The 23,768-nt window shown below is 45.5% G+C and overlaps 1 protein-coding gene across 4 annotated transcripts; it reads left to right on the forward strand.

Annotated features, from left to right (window-relative positions):
• The first annotated feature begins 416 nt into the window (after positions 1-416).
• BMF (Bcl2 modifying factor) lies at positions 417-23,713 on the forward strand. 4 transcript variants are annotated; one of them, XM_056492850.1, is made up of 6 exons: positions 447-541; positions 1,836-2,000; positions 2,663-2,764; positions 3,026-3,250; positions 4,196-4,359; positions 17,573-23,713. In XM_056492850.1, the coding sequence occupies exons 3-6, from the start codon at positions 2,695-2,697 to the stop codon at positions 17,672-17,674; spliced, it is 561 nt and encodes a 186-aa protein (XP_056348825.1). In that variant the 5' UTR covers positions 447-541; positions 1,836-2,000; positions 2,663-2,694; the 3' UTR covers positions 17,675-23,713. The 4 variants fall into 4 exon arrangements, with proteins under 4 accessions (XP_056348823.1, XP_056348824.1, XP_056348825.1 ...); XM_056492848.1 differs by lacking the exon at positions 2,663-2,764 and having other exon boundaries at positions 417-541; positions 2,930-3,250; XM_056492851.1 differs by lacking the exon at positions 2,663-2,764.
• Positions 23,714-23,768: the final 55 nt, after the last annotated feature.

A 23,768-nucleotide genomic window follows, 5' to 3' on the forward strand; every position in this document is an offset into this window, starting at 1 on the left:
GGGGGCTTCACAGAAAGCGCTATCAAGAACTTATCTTTATTAGTTTAATTCTTTAGTCCTGTGTAGTCCCACTCATCTACAGGAAAGAGCACAGCGCACTGCAATACCTCCTTGGCCCTCGCACCTCAGCGTTCAGACTTTACAAGTCAGGAAGAACTTTCTAAGTTATTTAAAACCGAAAAATCAAAGTTTCGGTGGAAATCAACTATCTGGAGTCACACTGCCATGAGATTTCAAGGCAGCCCAGCGCTGCTGCCGAGGCTCCGGGCGGTCCCGCCGCGGGCTGACGGCACCGACCGCGCGCCGCTCGCACCTGGGCCGGGCCGAGCGCGCCCCGCCTCGGCCGCGCGCCGGGCCCGCCCCTCCGCGCCCATTGGCTGGCGGGCGGGGGCGGGGCGGGGCGCGCCGGGGGCGGGGCCGGCCGTCAGCTGTTCGCGGCGCGCCCGCCGGCTCCGGCCGCAGTTTGGCGGTGCGGAGGCGGCGGCGGTGGCGGCTCCTCCCGGGACGCCCCGTCCCCGAGGGACGCCCGTCCCGGTTCTCGGTGAGTGCCCGGGAAGTGCCTTCGCCACTGGGGGCCGGCCGCTCTGAGCCAGGTCGCCGGTGAGAGCGGTGTCGAGGCCGGGCGCGATCGTGACAGGGAAGGGGATTCTCTTCGGGGCAACCCCGGCCCGGCCGGTCCTGCCCGGAGTCCCGCGCCTGCTGGGAGCGGGAAGAAAGAGGGAGGGTGCGGGCGAGAAATGAGCTTGGTGGGCACTGAGAAAGGAGCTGATGCGCTGATGTAGGCGATGGCTGATTCCACAGCCAGCTCTGCCCCTCCCGGACCGCCCCGCCGAGCCCGGGAGTCTCGTCCCACGGTGCTGCCCGGAGGAGCCGCGTTAAAGCTCTTGGCCGGGGGCACATCTGCGGGGCTAGATCCCGGGCGGGGAAGAGTTAAAGGCGGCCGGCGGTGGCGGAGCGGGGCCGGCCAGCTTTGTTTTGGGCCGCTGGCACGCACGTGTGCGCTGAGCCCTCCCTCCGCTCCCGACCCGCCGCCTGTCAGCGCGGGCGTGCGGCTGCCCCGGCCCGCGGCTGCCGCCGCTGCCTTGTGAAAGGAAGCGTGGGTAGGACACGGCACCGGAGATGAGGGGGCTGCCCGGGCAGAGACCCGTAGCCCGAGCTCTCCGGTGTGAGTTCCAGTGAGTTGCAGGACGAGATATCCTTCGCGCTTCCTCCACATTCTCTGAAGAGCTCTGCAAAAGGGTCGGACCGTATTGCAGGAGGTCGAGTTAAACTTCTTGCTCTTTAAACCCTCTTTTGTTCGGGGTTTGCCCTGTGCCTTTGCTGCACTTTCCTTGAGGAATGCCTGTGTCCCAGTGAGGCTGACAGATGAGATCTGGCAGACTTTCCTGCAAAGACAAAATACATTCCCGCCTGCCTCTCTGTCAGGTGACTGTGATCCAGCAGAAGAGCTGGCAAGGAGATCATCCATGCCTGCCTCTTGGGGCCCATAACTCCTTTCAGTGTGCTACTTTAAGCCGTGGATGAGAATGTTATGAGTGCTCTGCCACTGTTGTCATCCAGCAGAGCTGCATCCAGCTGTGGGGCTGGTACCTGTTCTGCTCTGCAGGAACTTCTTTGGGAGTTGTGGCTCAGTTGAGTGAACTGCTGAGATGCAGCAACTTAAATAGCCATAGTGCCCCCAAGCCAGAGCCCTGCAGAAACAGTTCTTGCCCTGCTTGGTCCTGTTGTCTCTAGTGTGCTGGTGTCCTGAGTGCTGCTCACCTGGGGGGAGACTGGGAGCACCAAGGGCAGTGCTGAACATATCCTTATCAAATTATTATTAATGTCTCCTTCAGGCCTGAAATTCCTCTTGCTAGTCTTCCATTCTGTTAAATGCTTCGCAAACCAGAGCAAAGGAAGAGACATGAAGAGTTGAATTTCACTGCCTTGTTTGGAACTGGGTGGAAATCCTGGAGATGGATCTCTTAGGAGTCTGTCTTCCAATTGGGTTAGATGCACAGGTAACAGTAAAGGGACTTGTGGCATTTTTGGTAATACTGCTTCTAATTGCTTTATGTTTGCAAAGAGCTCTGAAATAGTGATTTAGGGTTTGTGAGGGTTTTCCCCTCTACCATCTTTGTTCAGCTTTGTGCTGCAACAGAGCTCAGGAATGTTTACTGTGGCAACTACAGAAATCCTGCTTTAAACACTGACACCAGCCATGTTTTTCTTCAGTAGTAGGATGAACCATTGCACTAACAGTGCATGTAGGCTTGAGGGTAAGAGGGATAAGGAAGTGACTACGTTGCCAAGTTTGGGACATATCTTAGGTTGAGCAGAGGGAAGAAATGAGAAGTTGAAAGGAAAGTTGGCCCTTATAGGGAGAAGTAATGGAGAGCTTCACAGAAGTGGCTTTGACAGCTCTAAGTTTTGCAACCACTGGGGCTTCTTAAAAATCTGTTATTGCATCATTGTGATTACAAGAGCTTTTCTTCATCAATAAGCAATAGGTGGGAAAAAGTGAATGGGACATACCATAAAGTTCAAATATGGCAGGGCAAAGCAAAGCGGACCCCAAAGAAGCTGACTGGTCATGGGGCTAGAAAAATTTGGGTTGCTTTTTAAAATGTCTTTTCTGTTTCTGTGTGCTGAGGCTGGGGCTTGGCTCTCTACTTGTGAGCAGGTGTGGAGTTGGAGCTGTGAGTGGACTTATACATGTGTGAAGCTTGTGTCTCTCTGGCCCAGCACTTGAGGACTTTCTGCGAAGCCTTGACGTTCAGCACAGGTCACTCACCTCTCCTGTCCATGCAGATGGGCAGCACTGGGAAGTGGGGAAGAGGGAAGGTGTGATAAAATCAGTTGTGTTTTATTGTTGGAACAGAAGGCATTCTGTCGTGGACAACATTCTTGCTGTGTCTTAGCTGTTTCCTCAAATGTCCCTTTATTGCAGGAGCAATGGATCGCCCCAGCTACCTGGAAGAGGACTATTCTAGCCTGGATGGGCTGGACGATGACGTGTTTCACTCTGATGACTTTGGACTTGCAGGTCAGCCTGGTGAGATGACTGCAACTGGCTTTTTCACACAGAACCAGTCCTACAGCTGCCTTCTGGGGAGGTTTCAACTATTCCCCCTCACACACTGCTGTGGTCCCGGTATCAGGCATCCTGAGCAGCAGGACAAGGCAACTCAAACACTCAGCCCATCCTCTTCCAGTCAGGATGTTATGTTGCCTTGTGGAGTCACTGAAGAGCCACGGAGACTCTTCTATGGTAAGAGCACTCCAGTGTCACTAGCTTTGCAGCAAAGAAACTGTCCCTTTAGCACTTCCCCAACCAAGCAAGGTCTCTTTCATTAGGGCGTTTTATTAAAGGACTGAAATTACTTTGTTTTAGTCCTACTCCCTCAAGAAAGACAACTTGTATTTTTTTACCCTTTCTTGTCCACTGCAGGAACCAGACACTTGCTCATTGCTTCTGCTGTCTTTGATATTCCCTCTCTCTCTTTTTGGCTTTATTCTGTCACATTTGATTTTACTGCTAGATGTTTAAATGTTCACCGTACTTCATATCCTACACTTTGCTTACATTTTTTAACTACCAGTGGTCTGTCTCATCCACATAGGAAGTGGAAACTCCTAGAAGTTTTCAGTGGAGAGGAGAAGATGCAAAAAGTTACAGCTTTTAGGCTCTTCACTGGAGTTAAACTTGCTGAATAAGTAGCATGTCCATCCAGCATTTTACTAGCAACTGATGGGTCACCACTCAGCTTTGCGTATCCAATTCAGCTGTAATTCAAATCACTAAAATCATTAAATGACAGTAAACTGAGAAAAGACTTACAGAAAAGATACTGCTGCCTTTAAGAGGAGACAACTTGAGGGAGATATCATGTAAAACTGCAAAACTCTCATTAAAAAAACCCCAAACCACAGCACTTGGCTGAACTGTAAACAAGCAAAGGAAATAAATTTTAAGATCCTGCCGCTCATTTGACTATGGGAATCAAATGCTCTGCTTAATCAATATCAGTTTATTTGAAAGCTGAGCAAATCTTTTACTGCACTGTGTTACAGTACACAGGCATTGTTCCTTCAGGAACTAGACTTTAAAAGTAAAAAATTTAGGATTATGTGCAGCTCTTTCCTCCATGAAGTGTACTGAGTAGAAAAGATAATCTGTGCACTGGAAGAGTAACTCTTCTGATCTGTTTTGCAGGGAGTGCTGGTTACCGTTTACATGTCCCTCCAGCTGGCTTTGTGTTGGATCCGCACCTCCAAGATGAACCTCAGGAAGGTCAGCGGGAAGCACGTGCTGAGGTGCAGATTGCACGGAAGTTGCAGTGCATTGCCGACCAGTTCCACCGGCTCCACATACAGAGGGTAGGGTGTCTGGAGGGGAAGGGGGGTTCACCTGTCCAGGAGTGTTACCCTGGAGGCTGGCTGCAGCATCAGCTAAGTGAGCTGTTGTTCAAGACAGCAGACTGCCACCAGCGATAAAATGGCAGGAGTATCCTGATGGATTTTGCTTATGCTAGATTGTTCGCTCTTCCTAAAGATTGGCAGGTGGAGGGAACAGAATGTGAGGGATTGCCTTTACTTGCTGGGAAGGGAGATCTTCTGTGTTAGCTGCTGCTATTCCAGCTCTTCCAGTTCATCTGCAGTGGGGTTTGAGGCTTTTCCCAGGGATCTTCCTGTTTTTCTTTATTACAGCTTTTACCCTTCTTCTCCATCTCCTCACCACCAGCACGTTCTCTTCTGTGGAACATGTAGCCATCAGTGACTTATGTCAGCTCTGCATCTTGTAGATAACAGGCCTGGGGACACTCCTTGTTGTCTAACGGTAGTTCTATGTAATGTTGCAAAGAATATTTAGATCATACTAGAGTAGCTAGCAGCTACTAGTCAGACAGTCGTAGCTAGTGTCTCAGACTTGTGACTAACTTCCTCACAACAAAAGACAGCTGTAAGATGCCATCAGGTCTGAAAACCACACTCCAGATTCTTGATTTTATTTTCTTAAAAAAAAAAACAAAAAAAAACTAAAAACCAAACCCAAGAACCAAACACTGCTAACTAACCATTACTCCAGGAACCCTTGATTCTTTTTTCCTTGCTCTCCTTGCTGTCTGAGTAGAGATTAAATGGAAATCTCAGCCCACTGAGAGATGGTCAGAGGTGGCAGAGGCTTGGCAGTAAGCAGCAGTTGCCTCTTCTATGCAAGCCCAATAAGGAGGTTTGTGTATCTGCTTGTATATGAAATTTTGCTGACCTCAGAAAGGGGCAGAAAGTTTATCTTACTCCAAGTGTGTTTGTCCTCTGTTAACTCTGGGATCGTTTGCAGCCCTTCTCAAAGGTAAGTGAGGATCTCTGTCCTAGTCAGTGTGTGTGGTTTGTGGCTGGGCAAGGGCTTGGTCCTCTCTGTGTCACCTGAGAGATGAGGAAATTCTGGGGCTCCTCATCTCCTAATAGGTGGAGGATTAAAGAAAGAAAAGGAAGATTAGCCTGTAGAAATGTAGATAGGGCTATGAATGTCATTTAGCACACTGCAGGAATAAAGAGCTACCACGAGATTTTTAACATGTTTTGTTTGTGGTTGAATGGGGTTTTCCCCGGTGGCGCCTTTTCGCCAGAGTTAGCTGCAGGCCCCGCTCTCTCGCCAGGCTGTCTCACAGGAAAGGGAAGGTTTAACCAGCTTGGCAGAGGAGCCCTGCACTGAACTGGTGGAACTGGTTGTAACTTGACCTCTTTCATCTCGGGGGAGTGTCCCTATCTGATGCCCGTGCCTTGGAAACGCGTCCAGGAGCGCCCACCCGCCCCGGCCCCACTCGGGCAGGCGGGGCCGGGCTCCCGCTGCCCGGCCGGCGGCCAGCCCGGCGTGTGGAGCCGTAGTAAACAAAGGCGTCCGGCTGGGCTGGGCTGGGCTCTGCTGGGCTGGGCTGGGCTGTGCTGTGCTGGGCTGTGCTGCGCTGCGCTGGGCCGGGCTCTGCTGCGCTGGGCCGGGCTCTGCTGGGCGGCGCGGCCCGGCCCCCGGGGCCTGCCAGAGGAGGGGCTCCGCGCTCTTTGTTTGAACTGGAACAGCAACAAGTTGTAAAGGGGACGGGAGCGGGAGCCTGCGGCCATTTACATTTGAAAACAAAACGGAGAGAAAAATACCAAAAACCAAACCAACTCGAAAACGTAACCCCAGGACAGAGTAGTTCAGCCAGTGGTTATCCACAGCCTGACCCTGGGATAGGCCTTGGCATTTGGATCTGCTAAGGGCTTCTTACTTGTTTGTCAGGGAAACTGAGTATTGAGCCACATATTGGTGTCCAAAGCACTGTTCCCTGTGGAGTGTTGTGTTGCCATGCCCAATCCCTTCCCTCCCAGTCCTGCAGGAGGATTTCCTTGGGCTTTTGGCATGGATCCCCCGTGGAGAGCCTCCTGTCCCTGTGTGCAGTGGCTCTGCCCAGCCCCTTGCTGAAGAAGCAGGCGCTCTGCCCCCGGTGACTCGTGAGCAGCTCTCAGTGCGCTGTGGTTTGGAAGGGGCGGTCTCTGAGGCATGGAAAACTGGGCTGTCGTTTATCTTGCTGTGAAACTAATCCCTGATTTGGAAACCCCATCCCAGCTTGTCTCAAACATTTGGTCAAAACCAACTTTCCAGAGTGGTCTCTTGAATCAGATTTAGAATACCACAAAGTTAGTCACACCAGTGTGGTCTTGTGAAGTCCTGAGAGAGAGCAAGCTTGGTTTTCAACAAGCTGTGCCTCTTTTCAGAGCTTACAAAACATTTATCTGTGAACCTGTGAAAAGAAAATGTGTGTGCTCTTTCAGTGGAAGTTAGGGAAGGCTTTTAGCATTGGAATGATGCATCCAACTAGTTCAAGAGCTGCCTTCTCATGGCTCTTGAGTTCTGTGGGACTGTGAAGCAGTTCAGGTATGGCCCCGATTCTGCTGCTGCTGCAGCAGCAAGGCTGTGTTGACACAAAGACTGCTGGTTAATGTACATCCCTGGCTGAGAGAGAAACTGAATAGGCAATTGCTGCTGAGGCTGACATCACTGAGTTGTCATTGGACCCTGCTGCATGCATGGTCTAACCCCATCCTACACTTGGAACCCTGGAGAGTCACTGTTATCTCTTCTCTGGGCTTCTGGAGCTAAATGGTATTTATTCTGTGGTTCTTGGCTATACAAAAGATTTTTGGGTATGCATCTAGTAAGAATAAGAAAATTGGCTGCACCTATGCTTACTTTTGGCATGAACACCACTTTCAGAGTTTCATTTCCTATTAATATGTTAAACAGAAAACAGTAATTTAAAACCTGACTATTTCATCCTTAGAACAGTGCTAGAGCAATAACACAACACTCCCTAGAACTCCATGTCTTTCATCTCCTTAAGATGCTGAATTTCTTGTAAGAAGGCTTGGGCAATGCTCTGAGTTCCTAAGTAGCAGAGCCTGCTACAGGTTTATCTAGATTGCAAGGGCTCTGCAGAAGGACATGTGAGACCATCTATGTTTTCTTGAGTTCTTTACTGTCTCTTACTTGATTGAGGCTGTGTAGCTTCTGGCAAACTTCCCTTGTTTATTTTTTTTGCCCTGCCCTGGAAGATAGAGGCAAGCCATGCTTTCTGCAAGAGAAGCCAGTACCTGCCACCTCCTCCTTGGTTTGAGGCAAGTGTGCCTTTGCTATGGAATCTGTGAACAGCTGCTGTAGCCCAGGCTGTGGCTGAGCTTCAAGAGTGTGCTCTGAGGTTATGGAGAACAGAGCTGAGCTTAGGGGATCTGCTGGCTGGCTGGGATGTGCTTCCCACACCACACACGTCCAGGCTGTGGCAACAAGTGCTTGGGCTCTGCTTCAGGTCACTTGGGTTTCCTTGCCTTGAGGAGGGGCTTTGCCCCGTGCTGAATGGAGAGTGTATTTCATGACATGAGGGTTTGTTAGATGGGATGTGAGTACACAACCAGGGATGTGGCGGCAGCAAGCTGCCCCAGAGGAGCACGGCGTTATACAGAGGTGGGCTGGATGACACTGTGTATCAGTGTCACACCCCTTCAGTTTGATGAGCTCCAATGAGATACTGGAATGCCGTAGCTTTTTCCAAATAAAATAACTCTTTTTGAGCAGGCTGCAGCTTTGAGGAGACTGCTTTTATTGTATTTCTTCTTCATGGAGATAAGATCAGTTCACAGGGGATAAAATTGTCTCTTTAAGAGCCAAGGAGTGGTAGCCTTGAACAGTTCTGGGCTCAGGTCCAAGCAGAGCCACTGACTTGCTGTATGACCTCAGACAAGTCTCTTGACCTCCTTGTGCTTCAGTCAACCCATCTGGAAAGCTCAGTTTAAAAAAAGCTGAGCCTCAATGAGAACCAGATGCTGAATCAGAGCTGAGCTTTCTTGAGTAAATAAGTGCATTACAAACAACAACAAAGTCCCTTTCCAACACATCAGGAATCCTGCAGTTGATTTAGATATGCTGACCATGCTCAAAAAGCCTCTGTGGATCTAGCTATAGAAAACTTTGTTTCTCTAAATTCCCCAGTTGGTTCAACAAGTGTTACTATCACTGCAACAGGGTTCAGGAGCCCATGGAACACAAATGCCTTCATCCACACTGGCTGTGAGCAGACAGCTAGACAAGTACCTGTTTGCCTCAAGCTAATAACACTGAAAATGTCCAGGAGGAAATGTTATTTTCCTTTGAAAGTGAAACATGTTATGTTTTGCATACTTTTTCCTCTCTGTCTCTCATGAGAGTTATCAAGGCCTCCTCTGAGACACTTCTACTTATGCAACAAGGAGCCTGCATTGCTTGTCGGAAGCTTATTGGTGTGAAAGAATGGGTGCACAGTACTACACGTGCATCATTTATCCCAAACTCCATCAGGCTTTTTTCATTATTAAGGACATTCAGGGCATTTTTAACAGTTGCTTTGTATACACTGGAATTGTTTGCAGGAATCTGTTCTTTATGATGATGGTTTAATTTAGGAAAAGTGTTCAGAAAAGCTTCCTAATAATGTAATGCAGAGAGTCAAAGCAGCTAATCCTGTAGCACCAGCAGCTCCATGCTTCACTTATACCTACAGTCTCTTTGAGACCCTTGTTTTTGTTCATTTGTTTCCTGAGTAGGTCAGTGCATTTCAGGATCCTCCCTGCTGGCTGGTCCTTGCTCCTGCTGTGCACAGCAGTGGGTCACCTCTTCAGCTCTGCTTTCTGTGCATTGCCCGCTGGTGAAGGACTCAAATCTCCAGCTGAAGATGCACAAGCATGGTGAGGGAGAGAACTCCTGAAATGAGTGAACCCAGTTTAAGGGGCAGGAGCTAGGGTGGGTGTGAGTTGGGGAAGACTGAGATGTAAATAAAGTTCTTTCAGGGCTATGGAACCAGAATCCTAGGCTTGAGGAAAGGAGGGGGCCATTCTTATTGTCAGTGGAGTCAGAAATTTGATAGGAGGTGGAGACAGATTTTTTGCTTAATGTTATTAGATTTTCTTTTTTCTTTTACCTTTTTTTTTTTTTTTTTTTTTTTTTTTTTTTTTTTTTTTTTTTCATTTTGACAAATGACAATGAAGGAAGAGGTGGGTTTGGAAGTGTACCTTCCACCTACATCCAAATGACACAACAACCTGCTGCCCTTTGCCTAGCACCTGCCTGTGGAGCTGATTGACATGTAGATTAACAGAAACTTGCTGGACCATTTCACATCTAATCTGAAATGGTGTTATTTGGTATGTTAAGAAAAGAAACTGAGAACAAGAACATCATTATGCCACTGTATAAATTAATGTTTCTACCATATCTTGAATGTTATGTGAAGTTCTGCTTTTCTTCATCCAAAAATGATGCAGCAGAACTGGAAAAGGTTCAGAGAAGGGCAAGATGGATGATAGAACTTCCATATGAAAAAATGGGCTAGGGCTGCTAAGCCTAAAAAAAGATACAAAGCAAGAGGGAAGCAATATTAAATAGAAATCAAAAGTGACATGAAGGAGATGAATAGACTAATTTCTCCCAGTACAAGAACTAGGCAAAACTAGTGGAAGCCAGCTCAAAGTAAATGAGGTCATTTTTCATGCAACAGGTGAAAGCCGTGGAGCTCCTTGTCAAGGCATATTGTACATCCCAGTGCTTTATATGGGTTCAAGGGGAATTGAGACAAGTTTATGGCCATTGAAGCAGACATTAAATAAACAGAAACCAGATCTGACTCAGGAAGTCCTAAGCTCAATCTAGTTAGATGCTGAAAGAGAGTACTAGTGGAAGCTATTGCATGTACTTGCCCTTAGCTTTTCCTTGGGCTGCTGCTGGAGGCTGGGCTATACAACCTCTTGATGCAAGTCACATGCAATCATTTTATATCAATTCACTAAAAACCACAAAACTTCTACATCATCGTAACCTAGCCTCCTCTATGCTTTCAGCTAACAAAATATTTAAATATATTATATATGTGTTCCTGCTTAAAATAGGGGATAATGTTTAAAAGTAAAACTTCCTGCCTAGCTCTGGGAGAGAAAGTGGGCAGAGGATAAGGGACTGGGTGGCAGGAGAACTGTGCAAGCTCTATGGAACTGGACACAGGACTGTCTTGAGGCAGTGAGGCCACAGCCTCAGAAGACCAGGATTGCCCACAATAAAGAGCACAAAACAGATCTTTGAGACAGTACAGATGAATTGTTCTGCAGTATTTCTAACATCAGTGTTCAGTGCTGCTGTCTCTCCTGCACAACCCTTTCAGTCTCCACAGGTTCTTCTGGATTTCCTCAGCTCTCGCAGCACTGTGACAGTGGTAACATGCTTTCTGCTTGTAGCAGTGTGACAGCTGAGAAATTATTTTTCAATTAAGAAATAATTGTGCCTATACCCCACTTATTTTTTATTGTGGGAGAGTAGAAAATGCAGGTTATAACTTGACTGAGATCATGCAAGAATTGCTGATAGCAACCTAGTTGTTCTGCTTCCAGTCCTCCACCTAGGTTGGTTGATGTTATTAAGATAATGCCATCTCTGAGGGGGATGATGAGATGTTTGGACTGATTACTTACGGTGAGGAGTGCCCATGTTTATACTTTACTCAATTAAATTTTATGGTGGAAAGGCAGGAAAGCAAGTGCCCAAATGCAGTTCTCCTTTGTTTCAAGCCACTGAGAAGGAATGTCCTGCCAGCCTTTTATAGTCTCCGTTTGGATGTTGTTTTCCTTTTGTTTGTTTGTTTGTTTGTTTGTTTCTCCTCAGTAGCTGCCTCGCCAATTGCAAAGGAATCTTTCCAAGGACCGGACCGCGGCAGAAAAAACAGCGATCCGAAACCAAGCAGTGTTAACTCGTGTTAATCCCAGTTAGGTTTCCGTGCTGGGAGGCAGTGGCGATGGCTGGAGCGCCCCAGGGCCAGCGGAGCCGGCCGGCGGGCGAGGAGCAGCGGGCGGTGCGTGCGAGGGCCCGGCCGGGCCGTGTTTGCTCGGCGGCTGTGTTTATATCGGCGGCTAAATTTAGCCTGTGACTCATCGGCGCTGCTGACAGAGTTTGCGCTGCCCGCAGGCTCCAGCCCTGCACCTGCCCTCCCGCCGCCTCCCCGCGCAGCCGGCCGGCCCCGCGCCCACCCCTTCCCCTCCGCGCCAGGATATTTTTCCTGTAAAAACTTTTAAAGTGTTATTTTAAGCAAACCCCGAGGCAGACTTTAATCACTAGGGGGGGTCTCCGCAGCACTGAGCGGTTTTGGGAGCGCCTCCCTTCTGCTGGTGAATGGATGGCAAACACAGGTCAGGGGGTCCTGCGGCCCGCGCAGGGCAGGCGGTGAACACCGGGGGCTGTGGAACAGCTCTGCCCCATCACACACAGGTCCAGTCAAACCCTTAAAAGGGTCAAAAGCCCTTGCAGGTGCCGGCCGTGGCTGGGCGGCGTGGGGTGTCCTCGTCTGGGCATCTCTCCCAGCTCCCTCACGCACACCCACCCAGAGCATGGGGGAACCGTGCCGCACCCCGTGCCGCAGCTACAGAGTGGTGGCAGGTGCGGCTCTGTGGATATGCGGGCTCTTTATTTACCGTATGTGTGGCGAATAAGGCAGCGTGCCCCTCGGGATGGGGAAGGAGGGGAAGGCCGGGGCCCTGGGAACGCGGTGGCCGGTGGTTGCCCTTCCCAGGTTGCCGTCAGCTGGCTGTTGCCATGGCGGCTGTCTGCTTCCCCTTCCTGCCCGTGCTGCAGAGGAAGGCGCGATGGCTGCGTGTTTGTTTTTGAGCTGAGAAAGCTGAGCGAGGCTCACCTGCGCAGCAGCGGCTGTGGGGCACAGCCAGCAGCCAGCGCCGCAGCCCGCGCCCTGTGCCGCGCCTGGGCTGGGCAGCCATACACGGGCTCTGGGGTGCCCTGCGCCCCGCGTCCCCCCGGCTCTGCCCTGTACTGTCTGTCCTCTCTCCATAAACACACGTGCTGCTTATCTTGTTGCAAGGCCTGATGGAGGCTCATGAGAACGCAGCAGTACTTGAGATGACCCCTCCTTTTACTACAAGTTTAGTCCCATGTAAGAGTCATTGCAAGACAGAAGGATGGAGTTTCCCGGGAAAGGTGTCTCATCTTCTTTATTGTGTCACCATGAGAAACCATGTGGCTGAGCTCCTCTTTCTTTTTTTTTTTCCTCTGTTACTGCCTCCCTTTTTTCTCTGCTGGCTGTACACATGCATTATACTTTGGTCATTAGGAATCACAGCCGGAAAGATTTGTATTTGACTTCCAATGGCCTGCATTTCTCTCTCCAGTAGGGGACACCTTCTGGAGCCTCTGTTGCCTTGGGGACTGTGACTTTCTAGTCTTTCTAAGCTAAAGCATATTTTGTGGTAGCACAATATGCCTCCAGCCACCTGGCAGCCAAAACAGCCTTCAGCGATGAGTCAGCAGCTGCTCCCGGTGTGCAAGTATTTTTGTATTCAGTGAATAAATACAATCCCAGCAACTTGTTGCTAATACTTGTATTAGTCATTAAAGGAAGAATAATGTTTTTATGTACACATATGCCATTATTCTCATTTTGCTCTCACAGCACCATTTAGGGCCATATTAATCCTGCTGGTTAAGATGGGATCAGAATATGACCTTTAATTGTCTGGAAGCTATGAAGCAAAGTCAGAAGCTGCCCAAGAGGTCAAGAGGGTAAACAGAGTGTACCAGACAGACCCACATACATCATGTGTGTATGACAAGCATATTTACTTTTTTAAACAGGGGTGTTAATGGCACGTGTATATCAAGTGTATAAATGAGTCTTATTAATCTGTTAAATATTTATGCACATGGATTCAAGGAACTGTGTCAAAGGGACAGTATTTTCTTTGAAGTGCATCACCTGTCCTGATCCTATCTTTGATCACTCTGTGCAAGGGTTTGGTAGGAATACAAAAGGTTTTGACGTCTGGGGTGCTATTTGCCAGATATGTGTCTGTATGCTTACAGTGGGAAACATGTATTAGGAATTAATTGTGGGGAAGGAATAAGTGTCGGGTCAGTCATGTTCCTCTTTCATTTGCTTCCAGTAAAAGTCTTGCATGTTTTTTTTGTGTTTGTTTACAAGTAGTCTGGCTTTTGGTTCAGCACAGTTCATGGAAGAGGCTTCACTAATGTACTGTTGCTGCAGAGGACACTTTTCCTGTAAAATGGCCTTTCCTTGTGACTCATTGAAGCATTCATGCTAATGTTTCAGACAGACAGTCTCTTAAGGATATCCCCTTTAAAAAGCAGCAGCTGCAATAGGAAATGGTTTTATGTGTTTCCAGCTTTGTGTTGACTTTCTGTATTCACAAGTCTACTCTTCTTTAATTTCAGTTAGTATACAGGGCAAAAGGGACTTCTTTCCTTCTTTGGAAAGAAGCCTCAAAAGGGTTATTTTGTTGTTCCCACGTGGAGGTGGCAAAGCTTCATCCCTGGTATTTTTGTGCAGTAGTGACTCTGAGGATTGAGTTACTTTGATAAAGGGCAAATCAGCCTGGTGAAGCTCAGGGAAATTAAATTATACACCGGTGTCGCAATAATTATGAATCTTAGCAAAATGTCTCAAAACATATCACATTTTAAAAAAATACATGCCAAATTCATGGAATCACTCTTCTGGGTTTCTGTCCATCCTGACAGCTAAATTATACCACACCTAAAACCCCTCAATCTTGAAATATTTAAGAATTTTGGTCTTGGCTGAAGCATATCTGGGGGAAAAGAAACATAAACTTGTGAAAAGGACATTTTTTAATTCTTTCCATAAATTGTTTACTGCAAATAATACCTGCAATTTCATTCTGTGGCTCTTGTCCCATGCTGAATTAGTATCACAGAAAGCAGATCAGCCCAGAAGTGAAGCTATAACTCCAAACCCCATTAGCTAGGCTTGCAGCTGAAGCAGGTAGTCCCAGCTTGCTCCTCTTCACAGGTCATCATCTCTCTGTTATCCTGGCACAAGCATCAGTCTGACTACACGATGCCATGGATCAGATAGTTTGCTGTTAAACAGTAAGGGCAACTTCATTTATCAGATTAGTTCTGGCCTTGATCATTGTGTTGCTCTTTCCAGCACTGCTGTGGTGAGAGGACAGTGGGCTGTTCCAGTACGTGGGCCAGTGAAAGTGTGTGTGGGACCAAACCACCATGGAAGAAAATGCTGGCTGAATAAAGACCTAAGGAAATACAAGCAAGCCCTAGGTCTAGGAATAAAACCTGGAAAGCTGCCCTTGACATAGTGCTCTATTTTTTTACTTCAAAACAAAAGTGTGTCAACATTCTTTAAAAAGTTATTTGAGTTGTTATGCTTCTTATAAGCAGGGGGAACCAAGGGTAAAATTCTTCCTATTGGGCTCTTGCATGGAGATCTCCTTGAGTGTATTAGGCAAATATGGGAAACAGTTTTAACTGGAAAAGGACGCTGTACCAGAAAGTAACTTCAAGAGGCAGTGAAATAAACATAACAGAATATAAACTAAAATACATACTAGATTTTTTCTCAGTAATTGCCTTATCACATCCCACTGATTCTCTTGCAGGACTGTAAACCATAATAAAGAACAGTTCTAAAATTCTTATTTACCAAATAAAACCAAAACTCTACACCTCCCTCAAAAAGTTCCCCCCTTGAAAAAAAAAAAAAAAAAAAAAGAGGCATATGAGCTCAGTCCTTCCACTGTTTTTTTTTTCAGAATATGGGCTGCTTTACCTATCACTGGAAAGAGCAGGGAATCCTTTTCTCTCGAGGTGAGGTATAAAACTTGAGGAGCCAGAATAATTAGAAACTGTTATCATATGAGAAGCACAAACCAGCCTCCTATATGAAGGAGGACATTAATTTGGGGGTTCTTACATGTGTATATCCTCCCAACAGTGTGAAATAGTAAAATTGTACATGCCAGATCAGCAGTCCTCTTGTGTGCCCCCAAATTAACCCACTTTATAAAATTCCATGAGAGTTTCCATTAAAGAGGGTCCACCAATGAAGCTGAGATATATTTCAAGCTTAGGATTTCTAGATCAATTTTTAAACAATTTTTTTACCCTCTTGGTTGCCAATACAATAAAATAATCTAACAAAGCAGATTGTCTTCAGAGCATCTGCAATATGTTTGCCCACTATACTCTCCTAGCATAGTTCCTTGCTTGTGGAAACTGCAGAAGACAGTTTTGTTCTTGTATGCCACTTCTTTGACGTCTTACCCAAAGATCTCTGTTTAAGGAATCTGCAACCTGTAATAGCTTGATAAAAACATGGTATCTAGATGTCATGGGGACGCTGTGGTTCTCTGTGCATGTTTGAGCAGTTTTAGGAGTGTGGCTGTATGGAGGAGGGTGAGAAGAATCTCTGGAGTTTGATGAGGAAGGGCAAACCTGGTCAAACTGAGATGTGAGTAACAAAACAAAACAAAACAAAACCATCTTGCTTTTTGAGACCAAATTAGTGGTTTTTAGTCCAGCCCTACAAGACAGTTTATAAAAGATTGTTTTCACCTGTAAACCTAGCCTGTTCAGTAAGGACTGAACCCAGGACTAGTTACTTTGAAATAAATAATAGCAGGTTCTAGAGCCACTGCCTACATGTTTTGCTACAAACACAGTGCTCTTGAAATGTGTGGTGGGATCTGTGTGAACTCTTCCAAATCCATTTCTTCTTCTTGTTAAGTCTTGAGGGCAAGAATAACGACCCACTGTGAGGATGCAAGATGAACACAGGTTTTCTGGAAGCCTGTTTTGTGTGTACTTGTGATTCAAATGGCACAGATCTACTCACACTGGAATACAAACATAATTTAATGGCTATCTGGAAGGTCTTTGAAGGGCTGTCTGTTGACACCTCTCCAATACACCAACACCAGTTGCAACTCTCTTATTTGTGATTATGTAAAAAATGCCTTGCAACTGTGTTGTTCTGCCCTGTTGGACTAATTTGAGTTGAAACATCTTGTTCATATAACGTGCTTCAGTGCTCTTTTATGAACTCCTGTGTACTGAGGCAAAGTTATGGGAAGCCAGTCTTCTGTTTCCTTGTCTGTTGGGGATTGGGGAGGGGGTAGGGGGCGGAGATTTGGGCTGGTTTGTTTTTTTGTTTTCCAGAAATGATCATGCCTGCTTAGCAAATATGGAATTCTGGATGAGAAAATGAAGACTGACTTCTAATAGAGAGTTGGTTATTGAGGTGAAATAGTATCCCAGACTGGGCAATGTAAAGAGAAACCCACCTGTTTGTATGAGATGCCATTAAAGTGCAGGAAGGTGGGGGTATAATCAGAGGGGTGATTACATATAACAAAAGGAGGAACAGCGTCCCTGTCCCAAAGCTGTATTATGTAGTCTGGTGTCCCCCTGAAACTCAACTCCCATGTTTCTTCCTTGACAATGGGACCTGAAATAACCTCTTGGTTTTGGTTTTTTGTGTGTTTTCAAGTATGTTCTTGCTTAAGGTTTAATTGGCTCCAGTCAGTAGGAAAGGGCTCCAAGGCTGATTATTTATGGCTTACTGTCAAAAGTGGCTATAAAAAGGGCAGTATTATCTTGGAGATGCTGGGAAGGAAAATGTGGTGGGGGGAGGGTGGGGGAGTGTGTGTGTGCACGAATGTGTTTTCTTGTACTAGATGAAATCAGAGTTTTGCTGTCTCAGCAGTGTGGTTTAAATTGAAGATTAACCCTTTGACCTTCACGGTGTCAAATCACTTACAGATGGATCACCAGTTATATTTTTTTCTTTTTTTTTACTTTTGGGGTGAAGGGGGGCTTTTTTTAAAAAAAAAAGAAAAAAAAAAAGGTTGTTTGTTCATGCAGCTGGGGCTTTTGAAAGGCTCAGAAGCCAATCTGATTAAAAACAGCACTTGGCTAAACTCTGCGAAATCCTACAAGCAAAAAAAAAGTTTAATCCTCTTGTGCACAATGCATAAAGGGTCTGCTCTTTTTTTTTTGTAATGTTAGAGCTACAATTATTTCTGGAGAACTTATCATTTCCCTCTCTCCCCTCATCCCTTGCTGCACCCCCTTGTTATGCTGATGGGATTAAAGTGTCTGCTCTTGAAAAGTGTAACTGAGTTGTTATTGGAAAAGAGAAGTGGTATGTTGCAATTTTAGAAATATAAATAACTTTGCTTTAACTGTTCTTCTCTACAGCATCAGCAGAACAGAAATCAAGTGTGGTGGCAGCTTTTTCTCTTCCTACACAACTTGGCCTTAAACACGGAGGTGAACAGGAACCACACTGGGCAGAGGTGAGCTTCGCCCGCCTGTTTCAGACCACATCCAGTCTGCAGGGAGCACTGAACAAACACTGGTTCGGGGGCGAGACATTGCACACCGCCGGCCGGATGTGGGGACTCTGACTTTCTGATCCTCGTCTTCAAGTCTGGGTGTTTTTATGGACTCTTCTTTGCTGCTGCCTGCCTCGAGAGGCAGGGAGCTCTTGTCCAACACTGTTGAAGGAAAGCCAGAATGTGGGTGTGTTTGGTAAAGCTTGCTGCTGGTTCCCCGCACCGGTGACCTCTGTGCAAGGGAGGCAGGTATTAGACTGACGGCTTCCTCTGCCCTGTGTAGTAGTGGATGGTAGAGTGCAGGAGTGTCATTTTGGCTGCTAGTTAAAAATGATGCCTGGGATTGATGACTAAACATATTTTGGCTATCTTCCAGAGCAGAGATGCTCAATTCCTCCACATTTTTAGTAATGAAAAACATTCAAGTAGCTTGGATCCATACTTGTTTTATTCATTGGTTACTGTTTATTTCATTGCACCTTGTGTGAGAGAAAATCACAAAAAAAATCTGACCTCTTCAGCCATTCCATTTGGCATTACTTGCACCACTCTCACAAGAAGTTGTTCTCTGTCATTGCCATCAATTTAAAAAAAAATCAATAGAACAATCTGAAAAAGAAACTTTCTTGGGATTGCTAGTGGCTGTTATCTTCTGCCACTGCCTGCTTTCAGTTCAGAGTTCTCAGTGTCCAGAGCCAGCAGGAAGCCAAAACCTATGGAATATGGCACAAGTGTCATTCATCTACAATGCTAATGTATATGTTTTTAATAGTTTTATGATTGATGTTTATTTTATTTTGGCTTTCTTTTCTCTTACTATAATGTGGTTGGTCAGGAAGGCTTAGATCCCAGGCATCCAATAATTTTGCTTCAGGATTTGACAGGGAAATTAATTAGCATCTAGTCTGATATGTACACTGTACAAGCAGTCTGTCCCTTACTCTAGTGTGTAGTGTTTGGAGGCTGCTGTGAGCATATACTGACTAGCAGCAGTGATGTTATTTCGAGGGAGATCTTCTATCAGTTCCCAGTTTGTATGCACTCAGAGGTTTGTCCGTATGGCTGGCACTATTGGACCAGCACAGGGAAAATACCCTACCAAGAGGAAGTAGCCTTAAATATTGATGGCTACTTCTCTGTAGCCTTAAATATACTTAGTTCACAGACCCAGTGACAACTAGGATAAAACATGAACGGAGAAGCAATACAGATTTTCTTATTTTTTCTGAAAATTTCCATATTGCCACTGCACCTTGTTGTAGGTCTCAAATGATACAACCAGCATGAGGAAGAGCTGTCCAGAGAATTTCTCTTCAGTTGTGTTAGAAACATCAGCTGCAGGTGTTGAGAAATTCTTCTGCTCTTGATCCACTCTGAAAAATACGCATTACTGTATGGAAGAGTAGTTTACTTGCACATATGCTTTCCTTCTCCACCCCTCTTTGCATATTTGTCTCTAATTCCTGCTTTCTCTGGTATTTGTGTAATCTCATCATTGCACTGTGATGTCTGGTAACAGTTTGCTGAACTGAGTTAAATTTGGACCTTCTTGCTTTCTCCCAGTCCCATTCTCTTTGATTTTCATCCCACTCTGTTGTGGCAAAATGTACTTTAGCTCCCTGGAAGAGGTTCCCAAGCCTTTTTCACCCTCATTCACAGTCACTCTCTTGAAACATAAGGAGAGGGTTTATGTGAGAAAAGCTTTTTTTTCTCCTTTTCTGTTATTTTTCTAGCTAGAGCTAGAGTAATATGTTTGTCCATGATGGTTAATAATTCATATAAATGAATCTCAAGTAATATTTTTGGGGGTGAGTTTTATGGAGAGGGGAGGGTGGGAGGTTTTTTTTAGGAGGAGGGATTGTTTCTGGTTTTTTGTTTCTTTAAGCATGTGCACTACAGAGTTACCCAGAGTGATCTAAGTGATAGCTGTTGCTGACTGTGCTGCAGCAGGATGGAAGCCACTCTCTGCCCATGCTGCCAGAGACCAGGCTTTCCATACTTCGCTTTGCACAGTCTGCTTGATGTAAACGCTGGTCGAAGACGACTTAAATGGTGGGGAAAGCCTGAGGTGTAGTGCAAGCACAGACAGAACTGGGGACCCCGAGAAGCTGAATGTTAAGGAGAATATTCTTAAATAAGAAGCTCTTTAAGAGGCAGAAGTGGAAGTGCAGAGGCTCAGGAAGCAGCGCAGCAATGATGCCTCCCTGTGTGGCATGCCTTTGGATATGATGCTGGCATTTCCCTCTGCTTGCCAGGAGCCTTTGATCAGGAACAGTCAATGCTACATCATAACAGCCCTGCAAACTAAAATTCAGCAACTGCTTCTGACATTTAAAAACCATTGTGAGCTTTCCCCTTTCCCTCTGCCTTGACTTGATGGCCAAACAGGCCAGTAAGGCCTGTCCTCTGGATGCATAAGCTGGAAAGATAAGTCTGGTACTGCCACTTTCTAGTGTTAAGACCTAACCAATTAATCTAGGATGAGACTCTTCTTAACATGGAGAAACAAGTACCTGAAATGGTTCCTCAGTCAGGCTGCTGCTGGCCTCAATAAAGTCATTTGGCTCAGGGAAAGACACATCTTTGCCAGTCCATATTTCCCACTGCAACAACAGACTTATCAAAATTGGTCATGCCAGGGTCTGAAAACCTCCTTGAACAACAATACTTCATTGGAGACATAGAGCTAATGCTAGACAAAGGCCGACTTCCTGCAATATGCATGTTGGTTACTGGTGCCAGAGATTTACAACCACTGATAATATATTTTAATTATATTCATATCTGTGTATCTCAGAGAAAGGAAATACGCTCTGTCAACCCAAAAGTCTTACTTTGCTTCAAGTAGGTTTGGAAGGGCAGGCTGGTTATTCGCTTAGGGAAAAGCAAATACTTGATACTTAAAGTCTCACCTACTTGGGGAAATAGTGGGAAGGTTTCACACATCAACAAACACATGGATGCACAGCACTCATCTGTGTGTGTCACCCATTCTCTGTTTGTAAGGCCCCTTGAACCCCTGCTGGGGAGATCTTGCCCACAGAGTAGCTACTGCAGTGTAGCCAGGGACATATGTTGATTATTTGGAGAAATGGTTCCAAGAACATGGTTTAAATCCTGTTGCTGAAGGATTATGCTCAGGTTTTTAGTTATGAGTTTGTTCTGGTGTAAAGAATGGGACACTGTTTCTCTCTGTGCTGAAAAACTAGAGTCTAACAATTTAGAAAGAAGAGTTGGATCTTTCTCCTAAAACCCTGTTTTTAATGAGCAGTTCTTAAGAACAATTTGAGCTGCTGCTGATGGTGCCAGCAGCCTTTAAATATCTTACTTGCCTTCCCTAGATCTCCAAACGACTTCAGAAGGATTCCCTCCTTCCTTGAGGGATGGAGTTCTACCTATCACTTCTCAGCTTCCTACTCTTTTGGATATCTTGTAACCTGCCCATCCTAGGATCCAGAAGGCCTGGTGCTAGTAGGGAATAGTTAGCTTTACTTTTGTTTCCTGCAATTCTTGAAAGCTGAGCCAGTAATCACAAAGTGACTGCCCAGGGATAGCTGCAAACTGCTGCAAATAGGATACAAAAAAGGCAGGGGAGAGGATGAAATTGCATGGAAAGGGCTGCTGCTGGATCTGTGTAGGGCTGCAGCCCTCTCTCAAGGTGCTGATGATCCCTGGTAGCATTGAATTCCTGCATAAGTGATCACATATTTCAGTTTAAATAGCGTTAATAAATATTCGTTAGCTGAACTCTTGTTTGAGGAGTCCTGAAAGAAACTTCCTTGTCAGCCTTTGTTTTGGAGCTGTGTATAGCAAGGAAATAGAGGCGAGGAGCCCAGTCTTTCTTGGCGTAGAAAGTGTGATTACAAAGACATCTTTCTTTCTACTGGCTGTTTATTTTATCCCCTCAAGCCTGGATTAAAGGTATAGGCAATGTATGAAGTTACTACAGTCCTGGAGTTGCTCCATAGCAGTCACTGGAGCTGTACCCAAGGTGGAACTTCATTTGGTGTGGCACTTGGCACTCTTCTGGGAAACAGCAGATCCTGACCATTAATAGAGTAGGAAGAAAGGTTGGGGTTTTTTTGTTGTTGGTTTTTTTGGGTTTTTTGTTTGTTTTTTTTTTTTTTTTTAAGAAAAAGCAAAATTACTTGAGGCAGTTATTACAATGTGACTCTATCAACTGTACAATGAATTCCACCCTTCCACTGCTGGTCCTGACCCATATCTCTGCTGAAGCTGTGGTAATGGTGAGACTGTGACATGTTGAATGGTGTGATATTGAGGGTATTTTTAAAGGGAAAAATAGGGAAAGCACTCAGTGTACATGCTAAAATCAAACAAGAATGCAGAATTGTGGAGGTCTTGCCTTTTTTACCAGCAGTATTTACTGCGGGATAATAAATAAAAGAACTATGGAATGCTGGTTCATATTAATGGGAGGTCTGTCCATGAACCAAGCACTGTTGAGTATTAGCATAATTTGACAACAAAGTTTTTAATAATGTCCTTCAAAAGAGTCTGTCTTTCAAACTGGCATTTGTGATCATTTGCAAAAATGCCTACCTGTTGCCTTTGATTGTTTTAGCAAGAAGAAATACCTCAAGGAATTGATAAAAGATCTTAGGACAATCTTTTACAGTTCCTAAAGACTTCAGTGGTCTCTGTTTCTTTGGTTTGCATGTGTTCACACAGGTGTTACACAGCTCAGCTCTTCTCCACCAGGAAAAGCAGAAAAGACCAAACACATCAAATGCACTGGAATGTAATTGTGTGTGTGTGTGTGTGAGTGTGTGTGTGAGTGTGTGTGAGTGTGTGTGTGTGTTCTTGAACTGAATGCAGTCTGACATCCCCTACCCCTTCTTTCTTCCATGTGCCTCACCTTCCCCCTTAGCCACAGAAAGGAGGGTCTCTTCCTGCGAATCCCATGCTGGAAGTTGGTTTCTGGGAAGCGAAACCTAATGTCTGTGGGCTGTTTTTTAAAGCCATGTTTCAGTTCTGTCTTCAGACTTTTTGCTGCCTTTGGGGAACAGAGGGGTGGGAAGGGTAGATTGTTAAACTGTTTTTAAAATCTATTATGGAAATTTTGCATGTATAAAGTTATTCTTAAATCTAAAGGAGTCTCCCCAGTTTGTGGACATGGCTCCAGGAGAGCATCATCACAGATTCCTCAACTCAGTTTTAGATGAGACTATCTTGAAAAGAGTATTTGATTACAAAAGGGGGAGGGACTGGTGTGATGGAAAGATAAAACTGTCAGTATGTCCTTAAATACATGTCAGAAGTTAGGTTTGTAAAAGGGAAATTTTAGAACAACTCACAGGATATATATGTCTGTTTCCTCTGGGTGCATTTGAAAATCCTGCCACTAAATTTGAGTTTGAGTATGTAGATATTGGGATTTTTTGGTTAAAATAATCATGGCTCTCTTCTGTTCTCTTCCATGGTATATAGTACAGTCTCCCATGTTTCTAGGTGAAATTCACTGATGAGAATACTGTGAAATGTGGATTCACATTTTCTTCTTCTCCTTCCCCCCCTGCTTCCTGCATGACTTTCAGTGGGATATTAAAAAAAAAAAACAACAACATAGTTGTTCAGAGTCCTTCATCTGGGAAAAAAAAAAAATTTGCAGTGTACTTAATAAACTTTCTCTCAGTGGAGGGTTTCCCCATGACTTCTGATTTTCACCCAAATATGACACTGTCCTGCTGCAGAAGTAAACCCGATGCTCTCCTGTGAGATTTCTGTCTGGATTAGTCCTGAAGTGCACACACCTCCTTTGCCATGGACTGAGACCCAGTGAGAATGTAGCATTTTGTTTATCCTGGTTGTGTGCCTCCAGGACTCCTGCCTGTACCAATGGTGACTGGGCAGAGCTCCTTTTTTGTATCTGTGCAGTATATTTGCTTTGTGCTTTCTTCTTTGGTGCTTTTTAATACTTTAATACTTGGATTTTTTTTTTTCCTAATAACTGGTACAATTTTTAATAAAATTGTTAAATTTGCCTGTGTTCTGTGTTTTATTTTTTAAGGGATAAAGGGCATTTACACAGCTGACCT

Source organism: Oenanthe melanoleuca, chromosome 5, assembly GCF_029582105.1.
Source record: "Oenanthe melanoleuca isolate GR-GAL-2019-014 chromosome 5, OMel1.0, whole genome shotgun sequence".
NCBI lineage: Eukaryota > Metazoa > Chordata > Aves > Passeriformes > Muscicapidae > Oenanthe > Oenanthe melanoleuca.